Genomic DNA, 21,453 nt, shown 5'->3' with positions numbered 1-21,453 from the left:
GTTTTTCGTGTGCAGATCCAGGTGCACCTTATCAGCCGCATTATCAGTGAGCCGGGACAGCTTTGGAGACTTTAAGGTATATCTGTCGCGTCCGCAGACCTCGGAGTCCCCTTTTACTCTTTCTTATGTCCATTATCTTCTGTATTTTCCTTGTTAGATTCTGATGTATAGAGACACTAGATTTTTCCTTATGTAGTTTGTGATTCACGATGTTCCGGATTTTGGGATTACTGTGTATTTTGAACAGTTAGTTGTTTAATTCATGTTTTTATTTTATTATTCCGCAAATATTAGGCTTACCTAGTCATAAAGACTAGGTACCGTCACGACGTCATACGAAGGGAAAATTGGATCGTGATAATTTTAGACTAATTCAAATTTACAATTTAAAATAAAATATTATATTATTTTGGGTATAGGTAAAAAATTAATATAAAAACTAATTAAAATTTATAGTAGGGAAGAGAATGTATAAAAAAAAAATAGAGATAGTATGAGTATACTTATACTTTAAATTAATTTAAAAATAAATAAATTAAAAAATTTAATTATATTTAAAAATATTACAATAAATTTAAATGATTAAAAATTTTTGAATAAGAGCATACAAGCATAAAAATATACCAAATTACAAGAATAAAATATTTATATTTATTAAAGACTATTAAAAGAATAATAAGCAAGACATTAATTTAATTATTAAGCTAATAAAAAATTATATTATAGTACAATAAATAATACAATAACTATAAGAAAAAAAATAAAAGAAAAAAGAATTTGCGTAAAAATGATGTGATGAATAAGACATATTTGACTTTCAGATAAAAACAAAGTGATAGTAAGAATTTTATTAAAATAATATGATCTAATGTGCTCAAACAAGACATATCATAACATGATATGTTTAGTATTCTTTAATATTGACAGCGAAACGAAATGCAAGTACTAATATCAATGGGTTAGGTTGCTACAAATATAAAAAAAATAGGTTGTGCATTACGAGATTTGAACAATAATTTCATATCCTACTTCATAATTAATATCTAATGTTATATAAGTTTTATATGAGAGGTTTATATTTTAAGGTTATTTGCACATGATTCAAACACCATATATCACAATTTGATATAATTTGTGTCCGCGCATCGCGCGTGTACTAATACTAGTTGTTAAATTCAAATTTTATGATTCACATCGTAGTTGAAGCTACCTTAGAGTAGCTTTTCGTTTTTCATAAAGATTCGTTAAAGGCAAAATAAGTTGTATAAATTCGTTTATGAATAAATAAGAAAGCAAAACACTTTGTTTAAGTTTTAATAATGCATCTGATATGGAAAGAAATCAGGCGCAATTAACAATGTCAATGTTGCAAAACATACTCTCGTATTTTTTTTTTAGTCTGTTCAAAAAATAAATATGGTATATTTTTATATTTAAATAATTTTATTTTAAATTTCTCATTTTGCGTTTAATAAGATGATTTACTATCACACAAATATGTAAAACTTATTTTAAACTAAAATTTTAAACACCTTTGGTCTTTTCTTAAATTTGTGCCCAATTAAAAATACATCAGAAAAATGGATAAAAAATGAATTTTGGAACAATGATAAAAGTATCTTTCCTTCCCGTAAAGTATTAAGTTTATTGCACAAAAATCAAAATCATAGACCAAATGGGATAATATTGAGCGAGGGAGATCTTTTTCTAAGAAAATTTAGCCTTGTGTGCAATCAGTCATCTAGAATCTGGAAAAAACACTCGTAGCACAAATATCGAGAAAACCTTTCGTTTTAACTCACCAGTAGTGCGACTTATATTACCGATTTTTTTCGGAAAACCTTGCAAATTCTCAATATGGATCTCTTACAGTCCTACGCCGACGATGAAACCGCCGAATCGCCGCCACAAAACCCTAACTCCCAAACTTCCGACCAAAGCCCTTCGCCGGATTCATCCCCAATCCGCATGCTCCCTTCAAAATCCGCCGCCCCCATAGTCGACGACACGATGCTAGCCCTAACAGTCGCCGGCGAAGCTACCAGAGCTCAATCCAAACCCCTCGACCCGACCCAACACCTCGTCGGATTCAACCCGACATACGAACAACTCTGGGCACCAATCTACGGGCCAGCTCACCCCTACGCCAAGGACGGGTTAGCTCAAGGGCTCCGAAATCACAAGCTAGGGTTTGTCGAAAACGCCGCCATTGAACCTTTTGTATTCGACGAGCAGTACAACACTTTTCAGAAATACGGGTACGCTGTTGATCCCTCTGAAAATAGTTACATTGGTGATTTGGATAAATTGAAGGAGTGTGATGCAATTTCTGTGTATAATATACCTCAGCATGAACAAAAAAAGAGGAAATTAGAGAAAAAGAAGGAAAAAATGGAGGAGGAGGGTGATGAGGGTGACGTGGACATGTCGGAAGTTGAGAATCCGGCGACCGACACGTGGCTGATGAAGAACAGGAAGAGTCCATGGGCTGGAAAGAAAGAAGGGTTACAAGTAGAATTAACTGAGGAGCAGAAAAAGTATGCTGAAGAGTATGCTAAGAAGAAGGGTGAAGAAAGAGGTGGTGGAGAAAAGCCTGAGCCTTTACTTGAAAAGAGTACATTCCACGGTAAAGAGGAAAAAGATTATCAGGGTAGATCGTGGATCGCTCCACCTAAGGATGCGAAGGCTGCGAATGATCATTGTTATATACCAAAAAGATTGGTTCATACTTGGAGTGGGCACACCAAAGGGGTTTCGGCTATTAGGTTTTTCCCTAAGCATGGTCATTTGATTTTGTCAGCTGGGATGGATGCAAAGGTGAAGATTTGGGATGTTTACAATTCTGGTAAATGTATGAGGACTTACATGGGACATTCGAAGGCGGTGAGAGATATTTGGTTTTGCAATGATGGGTCAAAGTTTTTGACAGCTGGGTATGATAAGTACATTAAGTATTGGGATACAGAGACAGGACAGGTGATCCAAACGTTCACCACAGGGAAGATACCCTATGTGGTGAGGCTTAACCCTGATGAGGATAAGCAGAATGTACTTTTGGCTGGTATGAGTGATAAGAAGATTGTGCAGTGGGACATAAATAGTGGACAGATTACACAAGAGTATGATCAACATCTGGGGGCAGTTAATACAATTACCTTTGTGGATAATAATAGGAGGTTTGTGACCTCTAGTGATGATAAATCACTCCGTGTTTGGGAATATGGTATTCCGGTTGTTATTAAGTATATTAGTGAACCCCATATGCATTCCATGCCATCTATTTCGCCCCATCCGAATGGGAATTGGATTGCAGCTCAAAGTTTGGATAACCAGATTCTTATTTATAGTACGCGAGAGAGATTTCAGCTGAATAAAAAGAAAAGATTTGCTGGACACATTGTCGCTGGTTATGCTTGCCAGGTCAACTTTTCACCTGATGGACGGTTTGTCTTATCGGGAGATGGTGAAGGCAGATGCTGGTTTTGGGATTGGAAATCGTGTAAGGTCTTCAGAACTCTCAAGTGTCATGAAGGGGTCTGTATTGGTGCAGAGTGGCATCCTCTGGAACAAAGTAAAGTTGCTACATGTGGTTGGGATGGTTTGATCAAATACTGGTAAGCTTTATGATCCTTGCCTTTATAACTATGATTATGTAGGTTGATCTTTTATTGCTTTGTCGTCATAGAGTTTACTTGTAAAGGTAGTTGTGATGTGGATAGGTAAAAATGCTCTCCTTATATATGCATTATATATTTCTGACATAAACAATTGTCGAAGGTTGTCTAAAGAGTGACTCTGATACCATATTGTAGGATTTTAATCCTAGGGTTTGTTTAGCTTTAGTTATGCTAAACTTATTTTTGGATTAGAATTGCTACTAATCTGTCCCTCCTACCTTGATCCACGGATGTACTCTCGTCACTGGTCACCCTGATAAACGAAGCCATCTCAAATTGTAAGATGGTCATATATAAATGACGACTTGCAATGTTGTTAAAGGTACTCTTAAACCCTGAAGCTAGGTGCTGTTATACTGGGTATTTCGCGTCGCTTTGTGTGATGCCCTAGTGCAAAAAGAAAAGCACTTAGGTTTGCACCTCAACACAAAATCCCTCTGCAAGAGAGTGGCTGACACTGAATAATAAATAGAATTCTAAAGTAATATATTAGGTTAAGAAAATGTTATGGATGCATATAGGTTAGTGATTTTGGAATAATAAACTAGAAAATTTAGTATATAATAATCCTGATTAAAAACTTGACTTTATACTGCATTTTGCATTTAATTAGTAATTTAAAATGATAATTTTAAAAAAAATGATACTTGAAATTGATTAACATGGTTTGTACTTCGCATACTACACGTTATTGATTTTTTATTCTTTTCTCCATATAGTAGTTTGCATTTATAGTTACTCTTCTGGGGTAGAAGTACTTGATTTCCTGTAGATCCTGTCTTATTAGACGCCCTGCCATTTTCTTTACTGCCTTTTCGTAGTTAGTATAGCAATGCAACCCCTTGGAATTTCAGCATTGTGCTGTTGAAATTTATATCTTGGACATATGTTTTCTTGTCTTTGTATTCACCGAGCATTCTTTCTCATGTCAATTGGTAACTTCCTTGTTGCATATTCATTCGGCTACATACCTGCCTAATATCTTAGATTGTTGGTTGCATTTCTCTCATGGCCATTTTCCTTGTTGAATTTTTTAGACCATTTGTCAATTTCCTCAAGTATCTCCTCTTGTAAATCCCATTGAATGATGATGATTTAACTTCCTAGCAACACTGGAGGGTTAAAGCACATCCATTCCTGCTCTTTTGCTTGCCATTAGTCATTACTTTATGCTGAGTATCTGCTATGGGCTTGATGAATGAGGTCTATTTGGATTTTGGGGGGAGAAAGATTAATGGATAGATCTCTCATCCAAAATATCAAATAGATCTTTCTTCCTCTCTTGCTCTGGAGGATAACCATATTTCCAGTACACTTTTCTCATTGTGCTGCAGTCTTGTTTGTACATTTGTGCTTATACATTGAGGCAGATGCACATTTATTATTCCTGGTGTTTAACACACTAACCTCATCTCTGGTCTGGTATGCAGGGATTAGTTCTAGAGCAATCATTTCTGCCTGTCCATGTAAGCAAGGCCAACTTGTTCAACTCCGGTTGGCTAGAGGAATCGGGTCTCTTTATGCATTGGGTGTTCTACTTGTCTGGGACACGTTGGCTGGAGGAATCGAACTATGTATTTCCTTGGTTGGTCAATGCTCGTCTTTAGCTCTGTAAAACAGGTTTTCTAAGATGGTTTTCTTTGGTTATTACAGTTGAGGTTGTACCAATAGTTACTAACAGAGGGACATGCAACTTCCAATGATATTCCAGTAGACAAGTTAGACGGAAATCAGTTATTGCATTTTTGAGTGTTAATGTGATGCACGAAATAAATTTATGTTGTATATTGTTTCTTTAGAAGTTGCAGTTCTTATTTCACCTCTTTTGTTGATGAAATGATAAATAGGGATCTGGTGTTCTGTCGAGTTTGATTCCAATGTCTGGTTCCAAAATGTAAGACAGGATTAAAGTGGAAGGGTACACAAACATGTTGAGGATAGGTGAAACAGATATCCATGTTTCGATGTAGTGCATAAAATCACTGCCAGCTCACGCTAGTCATCAGAATTGTTCAAGAGAAAAGCGTTCTCATACTAATATTTTCAAGGAAATTTACAAAGTGTATACTTTGGGTTATGCTCACAAACAACCTTTCGTAGGTGCTCATGAGGCAAAATTACTGATTCAACTAACTTCAAGAAATCTAAATCACAAAAGCAAAAATTGTTTACAGAAAATGATAGAAATCGTATCTTCCTCGCTGGCACAAGATGAGCATACTTCCTATTTCTCTGATCTGTATCAATAGGTTACACGACAACAAAAGCTTGCATTACACACTGTTACCGGTAATTGCAAGATCACACAGTGGAGAAGTGTCGATCCACACCAATGTCATCTGCACCAACCTATTCATTCTTTTTCTGCGAAAGCTTTGCGTGTACATCTCCACTGTAAGGAGCAACGTGGTATGCGTATTGTTGCATGACAGAAAAGAAAACCATCTCCACACAAATTAAAACATTCTGAATGGCTTCCTGAAGGTGCTCCACATCCAACCAAAAATGGTGAGATTTAATGACACCCAATGCAACTAGAATTTTAAGCAGCAATCCCTGCAAAAAATCGGAGATGAATAGTTTATTGCACTTGGGGGGGTAAAAGCAAACTTCAGTCAAGCAAAAACATCAAATGGAGAGAGGCTTCCTTACAACAACAAAATGAAGAAACCAATACCTCCTTTTCGAGAAGTTCAAAGAACTTTGACAGTAATGGCATGCAAGTAGTGTGGAGCCACCTATAACCAAGGGGTGTCAATTGAAAGACCCCTTTTGCCGGAAAATTACACTGTGCTAGGTACTTTCTTTTAATCTATACATACTATATGTTGAATCCCCTAGGCTTTGTCGTGTGTTTAATGGAGTTTGGCTCCATTGCATATGGTTTCAGTACACGTAAGAGAATAAGTAATAGAAGGCTTGCATAAGGCAAACGAATTGAAGATGTTACCAGCCAATAAAGCAAATCCCCTATCCACCCTAACCCCACACCATGAACATGCAGTGAGATTAACAGAACTAAAGAAGCTCTATAAGTATTGGTAGTTCATAAACATCTAGCATAAACTTCTTGTATGCAAATCCAAATCCTTAATACCATCTAGAATTGCACTCAAAACTTATGTTTCTTCGAACTTAACCTACTCAACAACAAAGAAAATAACCTTCTTATTTGAACTTTGCAAGGTCTCTGAAAAAGTGTCTTCGACTACAACTACCATATTTTGAGACAGTTACATCAGTAAGAATCTTTCCAGGTGTATCCTAATTCCTAACCATGTCCCTTGGTGGTAAACTGGTAATTGCCTTTACAAAAACACTGTGGGCTGCTGATCATGCGTATATTTTCAATTGACAGTGGTAGCTTTGAGTAAGCTTGCCAGCATCTTGACTAATTCACCAGGCAATCTGTCTGCTACAGTACATAAACACATGTACCGGCCTCCAACTGAGAAAACACATAAGCTTTACACTTTGTACTGGGGATTCAAACCTGGAATCTCCAGCTTGTCACTCTTGCACCTCAACCACTCAATCATCCCCTTGGGACTAAGGCAGCTATGCTTATGCTTCCCCTTTAGGTTACAAGTATTTTCATCTTTTCTTTCAAGAAATGTTTTTAAAAGAGAAAAGTGGAAAGAAGCAACAACTGACAAGGACCGTAGAACTTAACAGCCCAAATTAAATATCATTAAAATTAAAATTCTATATGCCACAAAAAGATAACTAAGATAAAAATTAATTTCAATGTTTATTTAATTAACTATAAAAATGGAATTACTTCCAGTAATCAATTTTAATGTTCAATTGCTCTAGCCACTGTAGTAAGAAAAAGGAAAGATAAGTCCAAAATTAGAAGTAGTGGAAGCAAATGACTCACATTCTTAGAAGAAAGAAGAAACTAAAGTAAATTAACAAAAGCAGAAACATAAGTTGTAGAAGAGGAAGAATTACAAACTCAAGGAGAAAATAAAGACAGCAATAACAACGAATTGATGAAGCATAGGCGAAGGGTAATCTTAGTAGTCAAATAGCAAATCAACCTATTTTCTCTCTCTCATCCTTTATGATCAAATTCAACGAATCAAGAGAAGAGTGTGAGACCAAGCATCTACCTGCCAAAAGCTGAAGAAAACAATCCCTTTGATGCAGATGAACTTTGATAATGGTTTGTGTGGCTGCAGTTCCTTTGAAAAAACATGGTAGAAAACAACCAAGGAGTACATGGCCACTGAGAAAGAAATATTGAGAATGATGGTAAACGTCCAGCTGAGCCAATTTGGATATAACCCAAGAATCTGTAACACGATCATCAAGATAGAGCATACTGGACGGATAATGACAAACTGCCATGTCCAGTGCTTGAGAAGTTTCAGTGTCCGGTGATCCAAGCGAGCAGTATGAGGCTGCAGTTGGCAGAAAGACATTACATACATCATGATAATCTACCAAACCAATACTAATTTATCAATCATTCTACTAAAATAGAGTAAGAAAGGTCTAGCACACATGAAGACAAGCTTCAACCTAATTTCTCGCATCAGTCAAATTATAGGAAAATTTACATAATGTGTTAGCAAGCCAAGCCTCAAAGTTATCCAAATCTGAAAGAACAAGTACTTGAACTCCAAGCTTAGACAGACATATCAGCACTTAGACTGGATCTAATAAATATAATTTCTTTAGGATTGCAGATACAATTAATAATTGGTTATATTAGGCATTAGCCTAATCTTGGACGACTAAAACCCCTGTTCTTTAAAGGCAAAAAAAAAAAAAGATGCGGGATGGTTGGGGGGTTTTGGGGGGGGGGGGGGGGGGGGGGTATTCGCCTTGCCCCTAAAATTCTTCATAATGACTTTTTTATACAGAAACAATAATACGGAGGGAAGTGCAATAGTGGCTAGATCCAAGCACACTGGTTATCAGTTATAAATACATAAATGCATTATCATCTAGTACACATGAAGAGGAAAGCTAAAACATAAGCATAATCATACCTGAAATAGAGTCATTGGAAATGAATGATGAATTTCCCTCCCTTTGATTTCATCTGGCACAATGTTTTTGCTGATGGATATATTCAAATAACTATACATTAAGGCCAAAAATTTGGCAATTGCCTGCAAATTAAACAACATTAATGCTAGAAAAGAAACTCGAATATTTTTGACAAAAAATTAGAAAGCAAACTGCTAAACAGTATATGCTCCATTAACAGAAGCATGTCAATGACACAATAGTAGCCACTTACCACAGCCTCATAGCATTCTTTAACCGAGTCTAGAAGCATGAAAAATGCTTTGCTTCCACGAATATCTAACAACCCCACGAACGAGTCAATGGCATAGAGGGGAGCCATAATTATAATCATGATTATTGCCTTTTGCTCCTTTGGATTTTTCCAGTAGAAGAGGTGTTGTGACAAGAGCTGTATCGTGAAATGCATTGAAAGCAAAGCAGAAAACCCAGATCCCACCATAGTCAGCTGTGCACTATCCATACTAGCAAAGTCCATATTTTACCAAGCCTTGCAAGAACACACAGCTCCACCTGCAAATCAAATTACCAAACTCTCAAAATCTTTATACTGCTGTCAGCTGTGCACCAATTTTTCAATTATATGTTAGAACATTTTTCAACTAGAGCTATTCTCAATGTAGCCAGTTCAAGGCCATACTAGGAAGAACCACAAACTGAATTATCAACTTTATTAACATACACAACTCTTTAACAAATTAAGTATCAAATTTGAGAAAACCTAAGCTTGATATTTATATTAAGGGCCATATTATAAAAAACCAAAGCTGAATTTTAGTTTAAAAAAAGGATTTTGCTTTTCAGAAATCAAAATGAAATGGTTTTAACTGAAAACAAAAAAAAACCCAAATCAATACATAGCAAAAGCTGAAAATTAAACAATCAAGAAAATTGTACAATACGAAAATCTGAAACCCCTTAATACCAATATCCTTTTGACTTCTAAATCACCAGAAATTTAACAAGAAAGTGATAGAAAAATCAAGATCCAGAAAACGGTATAAACCTGTTCAAATAAACGGGAAGATAAGCGTTAAGAATTATTTAAAAAAATGCGCTTCTGCCTTCTGGGGCATTTTTGGACTTACAGTGAATCAATCAAGATTAGAGACAACAAATTCTTTCGACTGTTTGATGAGTAAGCCGTAAGAGCTGGAAAATTGTGAATCTATTATTATGTCATCTGCTTTCTAATTTACTGCCTACTTCATTTAGTCGTCTCAGATTTTTCAATCTACTCGACCACTTGACATCAGATATTATTTAAGTATTGCAAATGTTTCTTTTTGTGTTAGAATAGTATTTCAAATGTTGAATAAATATAACTATAATTTTGATTAAAAATTAAAGGAATATTTCAAATACTAATAATTTTCTCTTATAAAAATTTTCAAGTTCACGTTCAAACATGTGTTGGTTCTATTTTGTTGTAGCTTTTACTTTGTATTTACATTGGATTAACTTAAATAAATTGATACCGTAAAGAATTATTATAATATGTTACCGTAAATTGCTCGTAAAAAGAATTTAAATTATCTAATGTTAGATTTTAGCATCAAATTATTTCATCCTTCTACTTGTTGTTCTCTTATTTATCATTTAGCTTAGCCCGTCTCATACAATTTGTCCGTGCGACAATATAATAAACACTAATTAGTAACTTGAAAAAATGGTAAGTATCCTATTATAATGTGTAAGAGTGCAGTGTTTGTGTTTTACAATGTACAATATCTACTATATATATTTGGTCCCCCATTTTGACATTTCTCTTGTTTTATATTTTGTAGTCTAGCTCTTGAAATATACTGGTGACTTTATCAGTACTAGGGACATCACTTGAATCCAATCTTGGTACATAGTTTTCACCTCAATGAATCCAAAGTTAAAGTCCAAAATCTGGGGAGAAAATAAAGTAATATATTCACCATTTTCAGTATCAACACCTACTAAGGACAATATCATCCTTACAACAATTATTGGTCCAAAAATTATCATTGGATGTTATAAAGTCAGTGCTCTAATTATATTCTTGTTTGTAACCATCCAGCTGAATTATGGAAAGAAAGAAGTTGTTACTATTAGTTTTGTTTATGGTTTTAGTTTTTTATGGCTATTATTTTGAAAGAGGGACTTCAACGACAGTAACATATGATCATAAGGCATTGGTCATTAATGGAAAGAGGAGAATTTTGCAATCAGGGTCAATACATTATCCAAGAACTACACCTGAAGTGAGTATTTTCTTCTTACATTATGCTAGCATTAGTATATGGCAATGTGGTGCATTTTTTCTTCCTTGATTTTCGATTTGACAATATGTAATATGGACTAAGAAGGAGTTTTCTGGTTGAAAATAGATATGGCCAGAGATCTTTAGAGAGGCTAAGGAAGGAGGATTGGACGTGATAGAGACTTATGTTTTCTGGAATTATCATGAACCTGTCAAAGGAGAGGTATGAACTCTTTTCTCTTTTGGTAAATAACGATGGATTTAACTTATATGCACTGATAGTATAAAAGTTTTTATACTATCATTGTATTTTAACCTGTTGAAACATGTCCTCTGCCTTATTTTTCAGGTTACAAGTCCCGGTTTTTAACTACCAGTAATTATTTCTTAGGTGACCTAAATTTGTAAATTTTATACTTGCGGTGTATACAAGTTAAACTCAATGAAATTAAGTGAAATTTGTCATTATTGAGAGAATGGATTGTACTGAAGTGTTAACTGCAAGTCTGATTGCTTTCCCTTATGATGCTCACTAGTTGGTGTTTAATACACTTCGGTTTTATTTCAACATTTTACTACAAAGAACTCTTTAAATAGCTAGAAAAAGTTTTCTGATGCATAAACTGTCACTGTGTTTATAAAATTTCTTGGTTTATGCTGTTTGCTCTTTCCGTATTGCTGCAATTGCTAGCGTGTGGCATATATTGCTACAATTATGTGCTATAGCATGTATGGTCTTATTCATCTTCGCATGATTTCAGACTGTGTTCGTTTTCTTACAGAAGTGATTTTGGACCTGAAGACTTGGTTTGATCTGGTGCTTCTTCATAGTTCAAGACATTTACTTTCTGATCTTTTAATTCAGAATATCTATCAATCTAGTAACTCTTATATAAAGTTTTTTTTTACCTCATTTGGGGTAACGCAGTTGTTTGTTAGACATGTAGTCTCGCGACTCGTCATGTATTACCACAATTAAAGATTTCTCCTTTCGCATTATCTCTACATGTAATTACCACTTTCTACTATTGCAGTACTACTTTGAGGGCAGGTTTGACCTTGTACGGTTTGTGAAGACAGCGCAAGAAGCTGGTCTCTATGTGCATCTGAGAATTGGACCATATGCCTGTGCTGAATGGAACTATGGGTCTGTATTTCATCACACCAGACTTTCTTTTTCCTGGTTCATTGAACAGCGATAATAGCTAAAAACCTATTATTCTCTAAAGTTGTCAGATTCAATTTCATCAAATTATTTGGACACTTCATGGCAAAGTTTTCCATATATTGAAAAGAGGCAGTGGCTCATCTTTCCAATGGATTAACCACAAGTCATTTTCTTATTTTTATCGTCTACATCCTAACAGTGTCTTTACTTATTTGTTTAATATCTTCAATTTTTTCTCTGTACAGGGGTTTCCCAATGTGGCTACATTTTATCCCCGGAATCCAGTTTCGGACAACAAATGAACTTTTTATGGCAAGTGTTGACCAGTAATCATGTTTTTGCTTTGGAGAACTATTTTCTAAAGATACCATTTTTTCCGATTATTTGATCCTATTGAATGTTTATTAATTGAAAAAACCTGTATTGTTTCCAATGCAGAGTGAAATGAAGCTCTTTCTTGCCAAGATTGTTAATCTTATGAAGGATGAGAACCTCTTTGCTACACAAGGAGGTCCAATTATTCTTGCTCAGGTTGTTTACTTTTTCTCGTTAATTTGGATGGTTCACCATGTAACCTCTTCTTATTACTTTAAATGTATCACACTCTTTTCCAATTTTGTGATAATGGATTGTGGTATATTAGATCTTCTTCTTGGATAGTACACTCTTATTACTTTGATAGTGCACCTTCCTCTTTTTCTTGCTCTTTTTGTGTTAATTGGTGATCCTATCCACTTAACAGGTAGAAAATGAGTATGGAAATGTTGAGTGGGCATATGGAGTCAGCGGAAAACTTTATGTGAAATGGGCTGCAGAAACTGCTGTTAGTCTTAATACGACTGTCCCTTGGGTGATGTGCGCGCAACAAGATGCACCCGATTCAGTTGTAAGTGTTTATGGTATTCATAGTGGCATATTCCACCTGTTACCTTACTGTCCCTTCCTCCACGATCTCTATTATTTGCAGTGTAACAGAAGCAAATTTGTTAGCTATTAGTAGGATTTTCCTAAACAGCTGTTTAGAATAGATGTTATATGCTACAAAAATGAGGCATCTCAGGACCCTTTTTGAACTATATTTCCTGCTGATGTTAGTTCTGCATAAATAAAAAACTGAGAGTAACTTCCTGCTGATGTTACTATTAATAGTTTTGTTTCTTAAACCAACAGTCAAAAGAAGGACAATTATAATTCAAAGAGATAACTACAAACATGTTGATTATGCAGATAAATACATGTAATGGATTCTATTGTGATCGGTTCACTCCAAATTCTCCATCGAAGCCAAAGATGTGGACGGAGAACTACGTCGGATGGTAAATGCTGCCTCCTTTTTATTATTCTCACGGAACTCTGATTCCTGGTATGGTTTTTTTCTTCATTACTTAAATTTTGAAAATTTCAAGGTGTGTTTCCTTTTGTAGGTTCCTTGCATTTGGTTATGCTGTTCCTTATCGCCCTGTTGAAGACTTAGCTTTTGCTGTTGCACGCTTTTTTGAAACTGGTGGTACTTTTCAAAATTATTACATGGTAAAAGCCTGTTAATTTTCTACAGGTGGTTGTTAATCACTCTTGTTGCTTTTGAGATTTAATGCTGCAATCTTTTTCATTTACTAGTATTTTGGTGGCACCAATTTTGGTCGAACAGCAGGAGGCCCTCTAGTAGCAACAAGCTATGACTATGATGCCCCCATAGATGAGTACGGTATGATATCTTAGATAAGTAATATACCCTCTGAATTCCTTCTATTTCAGATACGAATCTTTAGTTCCACAACAGAATGTAACTTCAAGGCTGGAAGCTATAGTAGAGAAACTTTAGAAATGAATAGAGAAGTAGTATAAATTTTGGAAGAATCTATCTCCAAAATTGTGTAAAGGAACTGAAGTTGCCTGAAACCGATGTCTCTCTCCAATTCGACACTCACATGAGATAAGATTTTCAGTGACGACTTTCTGTGGCGATCTCTTTAGTCACCACCAAAAGAAGTGCCGAGTAACGTTGCCGTTTTGAGTATTGACTTATGTTTACTTTTTATGGGCAAGCCAAGTCGCCACAAAAGCTAATTCGTATTATTATTAGCTTTTTTGGCGACTAAATTCGCCACAAAAATTTCAGAAATGCACCACAAATAGATTTAAGGTAGGTCGCTAGACTACAACAACAACAACTCAGTATAATCCCACTAGTGGGGTCTGGGGAGGGTAGTTTGTACGCAGACCTTACCCCTACCCTGGGATAGAGAGGCTGTTTCCGATAGACCCTCGGTTCCCTCCCTCCAAGAACTCCCTACCTTGCTCTTGTCGCTAGACTCTGTTACTGAAAATAGCGACATATAGTTTGCCGCTGAAACCATAACTTATTGTGGCAACTCGGCACTTACTTTGCATGGCAACTAAAGAGGTTGTCACTGAGAACCTTATTTCCTGTAGTGGCTGTTACTCTTCCTGTTATTTTCACATCCTACAATGCTAGGTGCATTGCAGTTTGAGCAATGCGCCTCACTTTGGTGGTTACTTCAGTGCAAGAACCATGGTGCGAAGGCGTGCCTTGAGTGCCTATGATCTCCTCCTTGAAGAGGGCAGTCTTAGACATACATATAGCTCGCAAAGTGACATGTTAATGGTCAGGTAAACTTTCTGATGAATATGTTAGCGATTTGGAATAATAAATCAGAAGTTTAGTATTAGAAGACTCATCTAAATTAGAAATTTAATACATTCTTTTTTCATTTGAGCCTTTCTTCACTAAAGTAGAAGCATGCCTCGTGGGGGATCTCACGTAGAAGTAGACGGACCAAACTCTGCATTTTCTTTTCTTATCTGTGAGTAAAGAGGAGAAACTGATTAATCATCCAGGGATTCTCCTAAGGTCTCTTTTGAAACTTCCATATTAGAATAGAAAATTAGGCATATCGCTTACTCCATTAACTGACTTGGAAATGACTTCTGCTAATAAGAGGAAACATCTTAATCTAAAAGCATATTTTAAAGCTGCCTCTTTGAGGTTATCAATCTTATTGGAGGAACTTGATGCAGGTTTCATAAGTCAGCCAAAGTGGGGCCACCTGCGCGACTTGCACAAGGCGTTAAAACATTGCGAAGAGTATTTGGTTAATGCAGATCCAACTCATTTGTCCCTTGGTTTTAAACTTGAGGTATACAACTTTTCCAGATTTCAGCTGTTTAATAGATCAAATCCAGATAACAATGATAATTGAATCTTAACCCAACTTCTTCTCTAAAAGTTGTGAAGAAAATGGACCTTGTGCCTAACTCATCTATAGAATCTAGCTATTTGGAAAAGTTTGATCAATTCAGAAGTCTTTTTGACTATGAATAACTATATTTTTTTGTGTTGGATCAACGTCACTTGTTCTTTTAAGTTTGACACATCAGAAATGTCTACCAGGCACATGTATATTACAAAACCTCCAATGACTGTGCAGCCTTTCTTGCTAACTATGGTAGCAGTTCAGATGCAAATGTCACATTTAATGGGAAGTCATATTTTCTTCCTGCTTGGTCTGTTAGCATTCTACCAGACTGTAAGAATGTCATATTCAACACCGCTAAGGTACTGCATTCACATACATACATTTTTTTCCCACTCCAGTGTTGCTTTTTATATTCAGTTTGGAGGACCCCCTCAACGATCTTTAATTTCTGGTGTTATTATGGCGTTGTACGAGCAATGATAGACTTCAGTAGTTAAACTCTATTCATTAGTTGTGCCAATACAAATGCATAGTATATCCTGATCACCTTGCTTATAACATGAAACTATGATTGTATAACTCGCCCTTAAGAAGCTTTACTGAAATCTATTCTGCCTTAAGTTCTGCTACTGCTATCTAACATAATGTTTTCCCTTTTACTCATGACGGAGAAAGGTTATTTCACAAAAAACAACTGGAAGTACAGCCTTTACTCACAACACAGTTACAATTGAAAATTCACTGGAATCAGGTCCTTGGGGCTGGTACAAAGAAAAAGTTGGTATCTGGAACAATAATTCGTTCGCAGCATCCCGCTTAGTGGAGCAGATAAATACAACAAAGGATACCAGCGATTTCCTTTGGTATACTACAAGGTAATTTATTATATTTCCTTCACTTAGTGCTGCTAATTTATATTTCTTTGCTTAAGAAGCTGCTTCGGGGATAGCTAGTAAGTGAAGATGGTGATACTGCTATATGTAACTTAATCATTTATTTGATGTGATAAGCTGTTTACTCCATTCATGTATATCTCTAAGTGGCTTTTTCTTTATTGCCAGTATAAATGTGGAGGAGAACACTAAGAAGAGAAAAACAAAAGAATTGCAGTTAATTATTGGAAGTTTGGGACATGCAGCTCTTGTTTTTGTAAACAAGAAACCAGTTGGTAACTATCCCATCTAATGTCTACTTCTTCAAGTGTGTTTAATGACACAGCCAAAAGTTCCAAAGTGATGCTAACGGCATATTTCTACTTCTGTAGGATTTGGCTACGGTAATCACGATGATGCAAGTTTTGTTCTAAGTAAAGCAATCCATCTTAAGAAAGGAAACAATACATTGGACATATTAAGCATGATGGTTGGTCTGCAGGTAAAGTCGTCTATCTCGGTTAGAGGCTTTTCCAATGCTTTGCATGTTGAAGCATATCTCTTACCGCTTCCACTTTGATTACATTTTTTCTTACTCATTTATTATGTGATTCTCCAGAACTATGGACCATGGTTTGACATCTCCGGAGCAGGGGTATTTTCTGTTATCTTCAGCGATTTGAAGAGTAACAAGAACTTTTCTTCGACGGAATGGATCTACCAGGTTCTTGATGACTACTTTGACTAATAAATCTTTTTATGATTAACTGTCTTGAATTCTTCTCACACTCACCTGGTTGCCTGAATTTAATGAGTTTTCAACAAAGATACTTTTGTATTGAAGTTGAGGAAACAAAAGTAGAAAAAGACCAAATTATGGGCTCTAAGCTAACAGTGGTCTACAGTAAACTTTTACTTCCACCACAGATTATGTTTATGTCATGCAGGGTTGATATACTTTCTCATTTAAATATGACTTCACCTTCTCTAACTATTATTTTAGACATATAAATAACTCCAGTGAAAATCTAATATAGATAGGTGAAACTGCTTCGAATGTCTTCTCACTAGAAAACTTCGTGAAAAGGCATAATAAAAGCAGCATAGCTAATGGTATACGAATTCCACCTAATGCATCTCAAAATTACTCAATGAGATTACAACATAGAACACTTTGAAATCCAATACAAAGAGTTGCGCTAGTACCTCTAAGGAAGAAATTCTACAAATTTAGCTTCTGATAACTGAGTGTTCTCCTACCATACAAATTGAGGTCAGCACTCTGCTTCAACCAAAAGATGGAAAGGGGATACATCATCAATTGATTGAGGAAATGCATTGTCTTATTTCATGGTCCTCCTATATTTACGAAAACAAGCTTGCTGAGGAGAGAGTACATGTTGGTTGCAGAATTCCTTTTCTTTTTCCGGATCCTCTTGGGGCTGGAGGGGGGATGATTTGTTGTCTTCTCTGTGATTTCATAAGGTTGTGATTTTGTTGTTGTAAGATCACAAGGATAACATGAGACTTGATTGCTTATTTTCAGGTAGGACTTGAAGGTGAGTACCTTGGACTTGATAAAGTTAGTCTTGCAAATAACTCGCTGTGGATTCAGGGGAACTCTGTTCCAATAAATCAGAGTTTGATATGGTACAAGGTGTGTGGAATTGCTTGTATTTCTGGTTCACTTGTTTCGTATCAACTGCTTATCGTTTAGGTTCCTTTCGAGGAATAGAGTGGTAGATAATGCCTATGCTGGTGCTACATGTAGCTAGCTATTTCATGTCTATGGTCATCCTTTTGAAGCTCATTACTAATGAATAGTCCACTGGATAAATGATAACTGAAAAAGAGAAGGCTAGAGAGACCATTAGTTGCTTCTTGTATATGTCCTCAATGCTAATTTTAGTGTTGATTTATGCCACATATAGAATCTGTGCCCTTCAAGCTTCATTTATTCTCTTGCTATGTAGTCCCTTTATTTGCAATTACCATCTGATAAACAAAGGTAGTAATTTGTTACATCTGTTGTATTCTTGTCTTGATTCTGGATTTCTTATTTCCAGGCTAGCTTTTCTCCTCCAGAGGGAAAAGGTCCTGTATCGCTAAATCTCTCCAGTATGGATAAAGGTCAAGCATGGGTAAACGGGCAGCATGTAGGGAGATACTGGTCTTCTTATCGTTCACCCTCAACTGGCTGTTCAGATAATTGTGACTATAGAGGAGCTTATAATTCATGGAAATGTCTGAAGAAATGTGGTCAACCTGCTCAAGTTTTGTGAGTCGATAGCAATGGCTAGTCCAAAGCTTTTCTTTCCTTTTTCTTTTCCCCTTTTGCATATCTGCTCCTTATTGCTCTATCTGATATCTACTTCATAAGGCAAAGGTAGAGAGATTGCACCCCTTTCCCTATAGACAAGTTGGTGATGGTTAATACTCTTAACTAGCATCTTATAGTCACAAAGGAAAAAAGTACCCCTTGGTTTCTTATTCTAAAGAGTAAACAATCTTTGGTATACATTACACTGGAAGATGATTGAAGGAAATGAGCTTTATTTGATTGTTCCATTCACTGGCTACAGTGTAACTCCCCTTTCGTTTACTATGGTGAAGAATTGTACAACAGTGTGGACTACATACTAACAATTAAATCTTCAAATAGGTACCATGTACCCCGCAATTGGTTAACCCCTGGAAAGAACCTGCTTGTGCTGCATGAAGAACTTGGTGGTGACCCTTCAAAGATATCTTTCTCATCGCGAATTGGACAAAATATTTGTGGTCATGTATCTGAGTCTGATCCTCCACCTGTTGATACTTGGAAGCCTAATAAAGATCTTGCATCATTGCGACTGAGTTGTGAACAAGGATGGAATATCACTGCACTTAACTTTGCTAGCTTTGGAACTCCTAAAGGAGATTGTGGAGCATTCATTATAGGGAGTTGTCATTTGGATGTGTTATCAATAGTTCATCAGGTAATACTAATATATCCTTATAACTTGTGCAATACTGGTGATGACTCCAGAAAGTCCCCCTATGCTGCTCAAACTTTGTCCTTCAAAGCCTGAACTAAGCCCACTCTGTTGCCCCTCAATAAGAAGCTGAGCTACATGGTCCGAAAGGTGTTCAATTGAATCCCCTTTGTCAGAAATTATACTATCCAAATAGGTTAAAATCATTTTTTGCCTATATATATATATTGTTGAATTCCCTTGACATAAGCGAAGCTTCTAGTATAGTGACAAAGGTGGCTTTGCTATTGCTTTAGGTTGTAGGTTCGAATTCTAGGTATGGCATTTTATGCATTTTTTTGAATCCCCTTGTCAGAGCCTCTTACTCCGCCACACCGCCCTCAGCATTGAATTTTAACTAGTCAAAATGTGACCTCACGTGTTTAAATTTGAATGACTATGCAGGATTGTGTTGGCAAGCCAGGATGTCTTATTCCTATCAGCACAGCTAAGTTTGGTGACCCCTGTCCAGGAATAGTAAAAAGTCTGGCTGTTGAAGCTTTTTGCAGTGTTTGAGAATCATCAATTGCTATGGTCCTCCTAGGATTTAGGAAGTATAGTCATGCATTAGCATGGTAACCTTCTTGTCAAATTTTATGCTTTTAGCAATCACATGTAATGATCATTTTAACCAGAGCCAGCTAGAGCGTGCAACTTGTAATCTATAATCCTGAAGAGTATCATTATATGGAAAGCCGTTGCTCTTTTTTCAGCTCTATGTTCAAGTCTTTTGTTCTATTACTGGTTGTAGGAACCTAATTAATAGTCAAACTTTAGATCATATCAAGGATCGTAATGCATTAGGAAGATTATGAATCATAGAGAGGGAATTACTTAAAGAGGAAACGACGTTGCGAGACCTTTTTTTTTGGGGTTTGGGGGGTGTGTTGGGGTTATGTGCCCACATTCAATTAATCTTGACATCAAGATGTTATTAATTCAATGAAAATCTAATCGGTTTCAAAAGAATTTTTTATTTCTACATTCATCTCAACTCTATGTCAATGTTCTCTTTTTTTCTCTTTGCTAAATCATACGAAACATGACATAAAATCTGGTATAACTAAAAATATTACTTATTATTAGGGATGGCAAATATGCGGGTCGGGTCGGATATGGAACATGTCTAAAACGAGTCATGCAAAAACGAATAAATTATTCGACCCGAATCATATTTAATACGGATAAAAAACGGGTTAACCGGCAGGTTATCCATATTATCCATGATTTCTTAAATATGATCACTTTTGGGAGAATTCCTAGTCTCCCATACTTCTCCCATACTTGTATGGAACCCCAATTTGAGGCTTTACAAATGTAAAAGACTAAAAGTTAAACTCATTAGTTATCCATTGGTTATTCATTTTCTAAGTGGATATTATGGTTATATTTGACCCGTTTTTAAATGTTCATTATCCAAACCATTTTTAATGGATAATATGGGTGGATAACTGTTTTCTTTTAACTATTTTGTCACCACTACTTATAATATACTCCTAATTTATTTTTGGTGGGCCACATGAAAAGCAACTCTTAATTAGGGTTGTGCATAATTTGGTAAATACCGAATTACCGTACCGAAATCGAAAATTTTGGTATTTGGTATTCGGTATGGTATTTGATTTAAGTTTTAAAAAATATTGGTATTAGGTATGATATTTGGTATTTTAAAATGAAATACCGATATCGTACCGAAATATATATTATATTACAATACACATATTATTAATTATAACATAAATATAAAAATCTAAAATTTTATTTTTCGTTATTCTCTAAGTTGATCAATTAACTCTAAGCAAGTAACAAGACATTTCTAATGATCAAATTTATTCTTTTATGTACAGTTTTCTCTCTCTGGGTTGATATTTGCTAGTTTTGGACAAAACTTTTACGAACAAATGTTTTTAATTTTATACTTTTGAGTACTTTAATTTAGAATATTACATTCTATGACTCTATGCACAAGTTAGTATTCAAACCGAATAAATCGAAGTTACCAAATCAAATAAACCGAAAGGAGAAAAATCGAACCATACCGAATCTAATTAGGTACGGTTTTGGTATTGTATTTTAAAAAACCGAATACCGAAAATATCGAACCGAAATATCTAAATATCGTACCATACCGACCGACGAACACCCCTAGTCTTTATAGACAAAGCAATGAAACTACAAATCCAAATAGAAATTCACTCTTCTTAATTAGAGAAAGAAAAGATAGTATACTTCAT

General features: G+C 35.6%; 3 protein-coding genes across 6 annotated transcripts; 2 read left to right on the top strand and 1 right to left on the bottom strand.

Annotated features, from left to right (window-relative positions):
* Positions 1–1,645: 1,645 nt before the first annotated feature.
* On the top strand, positions 1,646–5,496 carry LOC104101719 (uncharacterized). 2 transcript variants are annotated; one of them, XM_009609219.4, is made up of 2 exons: positions 1,646–3,614; positions 5,108–5,496. In XM_009609219.4, the coding sequence occupies exons 1-2, from the start codon at positions 1,858–1,860 to the stop codon at positions 5,112–5,114; spliced, it is 1,764 nt and encodes a 587-aa protein (XP_009607514.1). In that variant the 5' UTR covers positions 1,646–1,857; the 3' UTR covers positions 5,115–5,496. The 2 variants fall into 2 exon arrangements, with proteins under 2 accessions (XP_009607514.1, XP_009607521.1); XM_009609226.4 differs by lacking the exon at positions 5,108–5,496 and having other exon boundaries at positions 1,646–3,618.
* A 189-nt stretch (positions 5,497–5,685) lies between these two features.
* Positions 5,686–10,000, bottom strand: LOC104101732 (uncharacterized). Of its 2 annotated transcripts, none has more exons than XM_009609231.4 (5): positions 9,806–10,000; positions 8,932–9,230; positions 8,678–8,800; positions 7,793–8,083; positions 5,686–6,233 (listed from the first exon to the last, which is right to left on the bottom strand). In XM_009609231.4, the coding sequence occupies exons 2-5, from the start codon at positions 9,193–9,195 to the stop codon at positions 6,027–6,029; spliced, it is 885 nt and encodes a 294-aa protein (XP_009607526.1). In that variant the 5' UTR covers positions 9,196–9,230; positions 9,806–10,000; the 3' UTR covers positions 5,686–6,026. The 2 variants fall into 2 exon arrangements, with proteins under 2 accessions (XP_009607526.1, XP_009607532.1); XM_009609237.4 differs by lacking the exon at positions 9,806–10,000 and adding an exon at positions 9,724–9,742.
* A 583-nt stretch (positions 10,001–10,583) lies between these two features.
* LOC104101744 (beta-galactosidase 8-like) lies at positions 10,584–19,931 on the top strand. Of its 2 annotated transcripts, XM_009609249.4 has the most exons (19): positions 10,584–10,948; positions 11,075–11,170; positions 11,982–12,094; positions 12,361–12,427; positions 12,554–12,646; positions 12,858–13,001; positions 13,343–13,431; positions 13,540–13,645; positions 13,733–13,820; positions 15,155–15,273; positions 15,528–15,692; positions 16,009–16,208; positions 16,395–16,501; positions 16,598–16,707; positions 16,825–16,929; positions 17,752–17,862; positions 18,272–18,483; positions 18,868–19,183; positions 19,625–19,931. In XM_009609249.4, the coding sequence occupies exons 1-19, from the start codon at positions 10,772–10,774 to the stop codon at positions 19,733–19,735; spliced, it is 2,529 nt and encodes an 842-aa protein (XP_009607544.1). In that variant the 5' UTR covers positions 10,584–10,771; the 3' UTR covers positions 19,736–19,931. The 2 variants fall into 2 exon arrangements, with proteins under 2 accessions (XP_009607544.1, XP_033513422.1); XM_033657531.2 differs by lacking the exons at positions 10,584–10,948; positions 11,075–11,170; positions 11,982–12,094 and having other exon boundaries at positions 12,374–12,449.
* The last annotated feature ends 1,522 nt before the right edge of the window (positions 19,932–21,453 follow it).

This window comes from Nicotiana tomentosiformis, chromosome 2, assembly GCF_000390325.3.
Source record: "Nicotiana tomentosiformis chromosome 2, ASM39032v3, whole genome shotgun sequence".
Taxonomy (NCBI): domain Eukaryota; kingdom Viridiplantae; phylum Streptophyta; class Magnoliopsida; order Solanales; family Solanaceae; genus Nicotiana; species Nicotiana tomentosiformis.
Note: the sequence above shows the minus strand (reverse complement) of the source record. Positions and strands in the feature narration are given on the sequence as shown.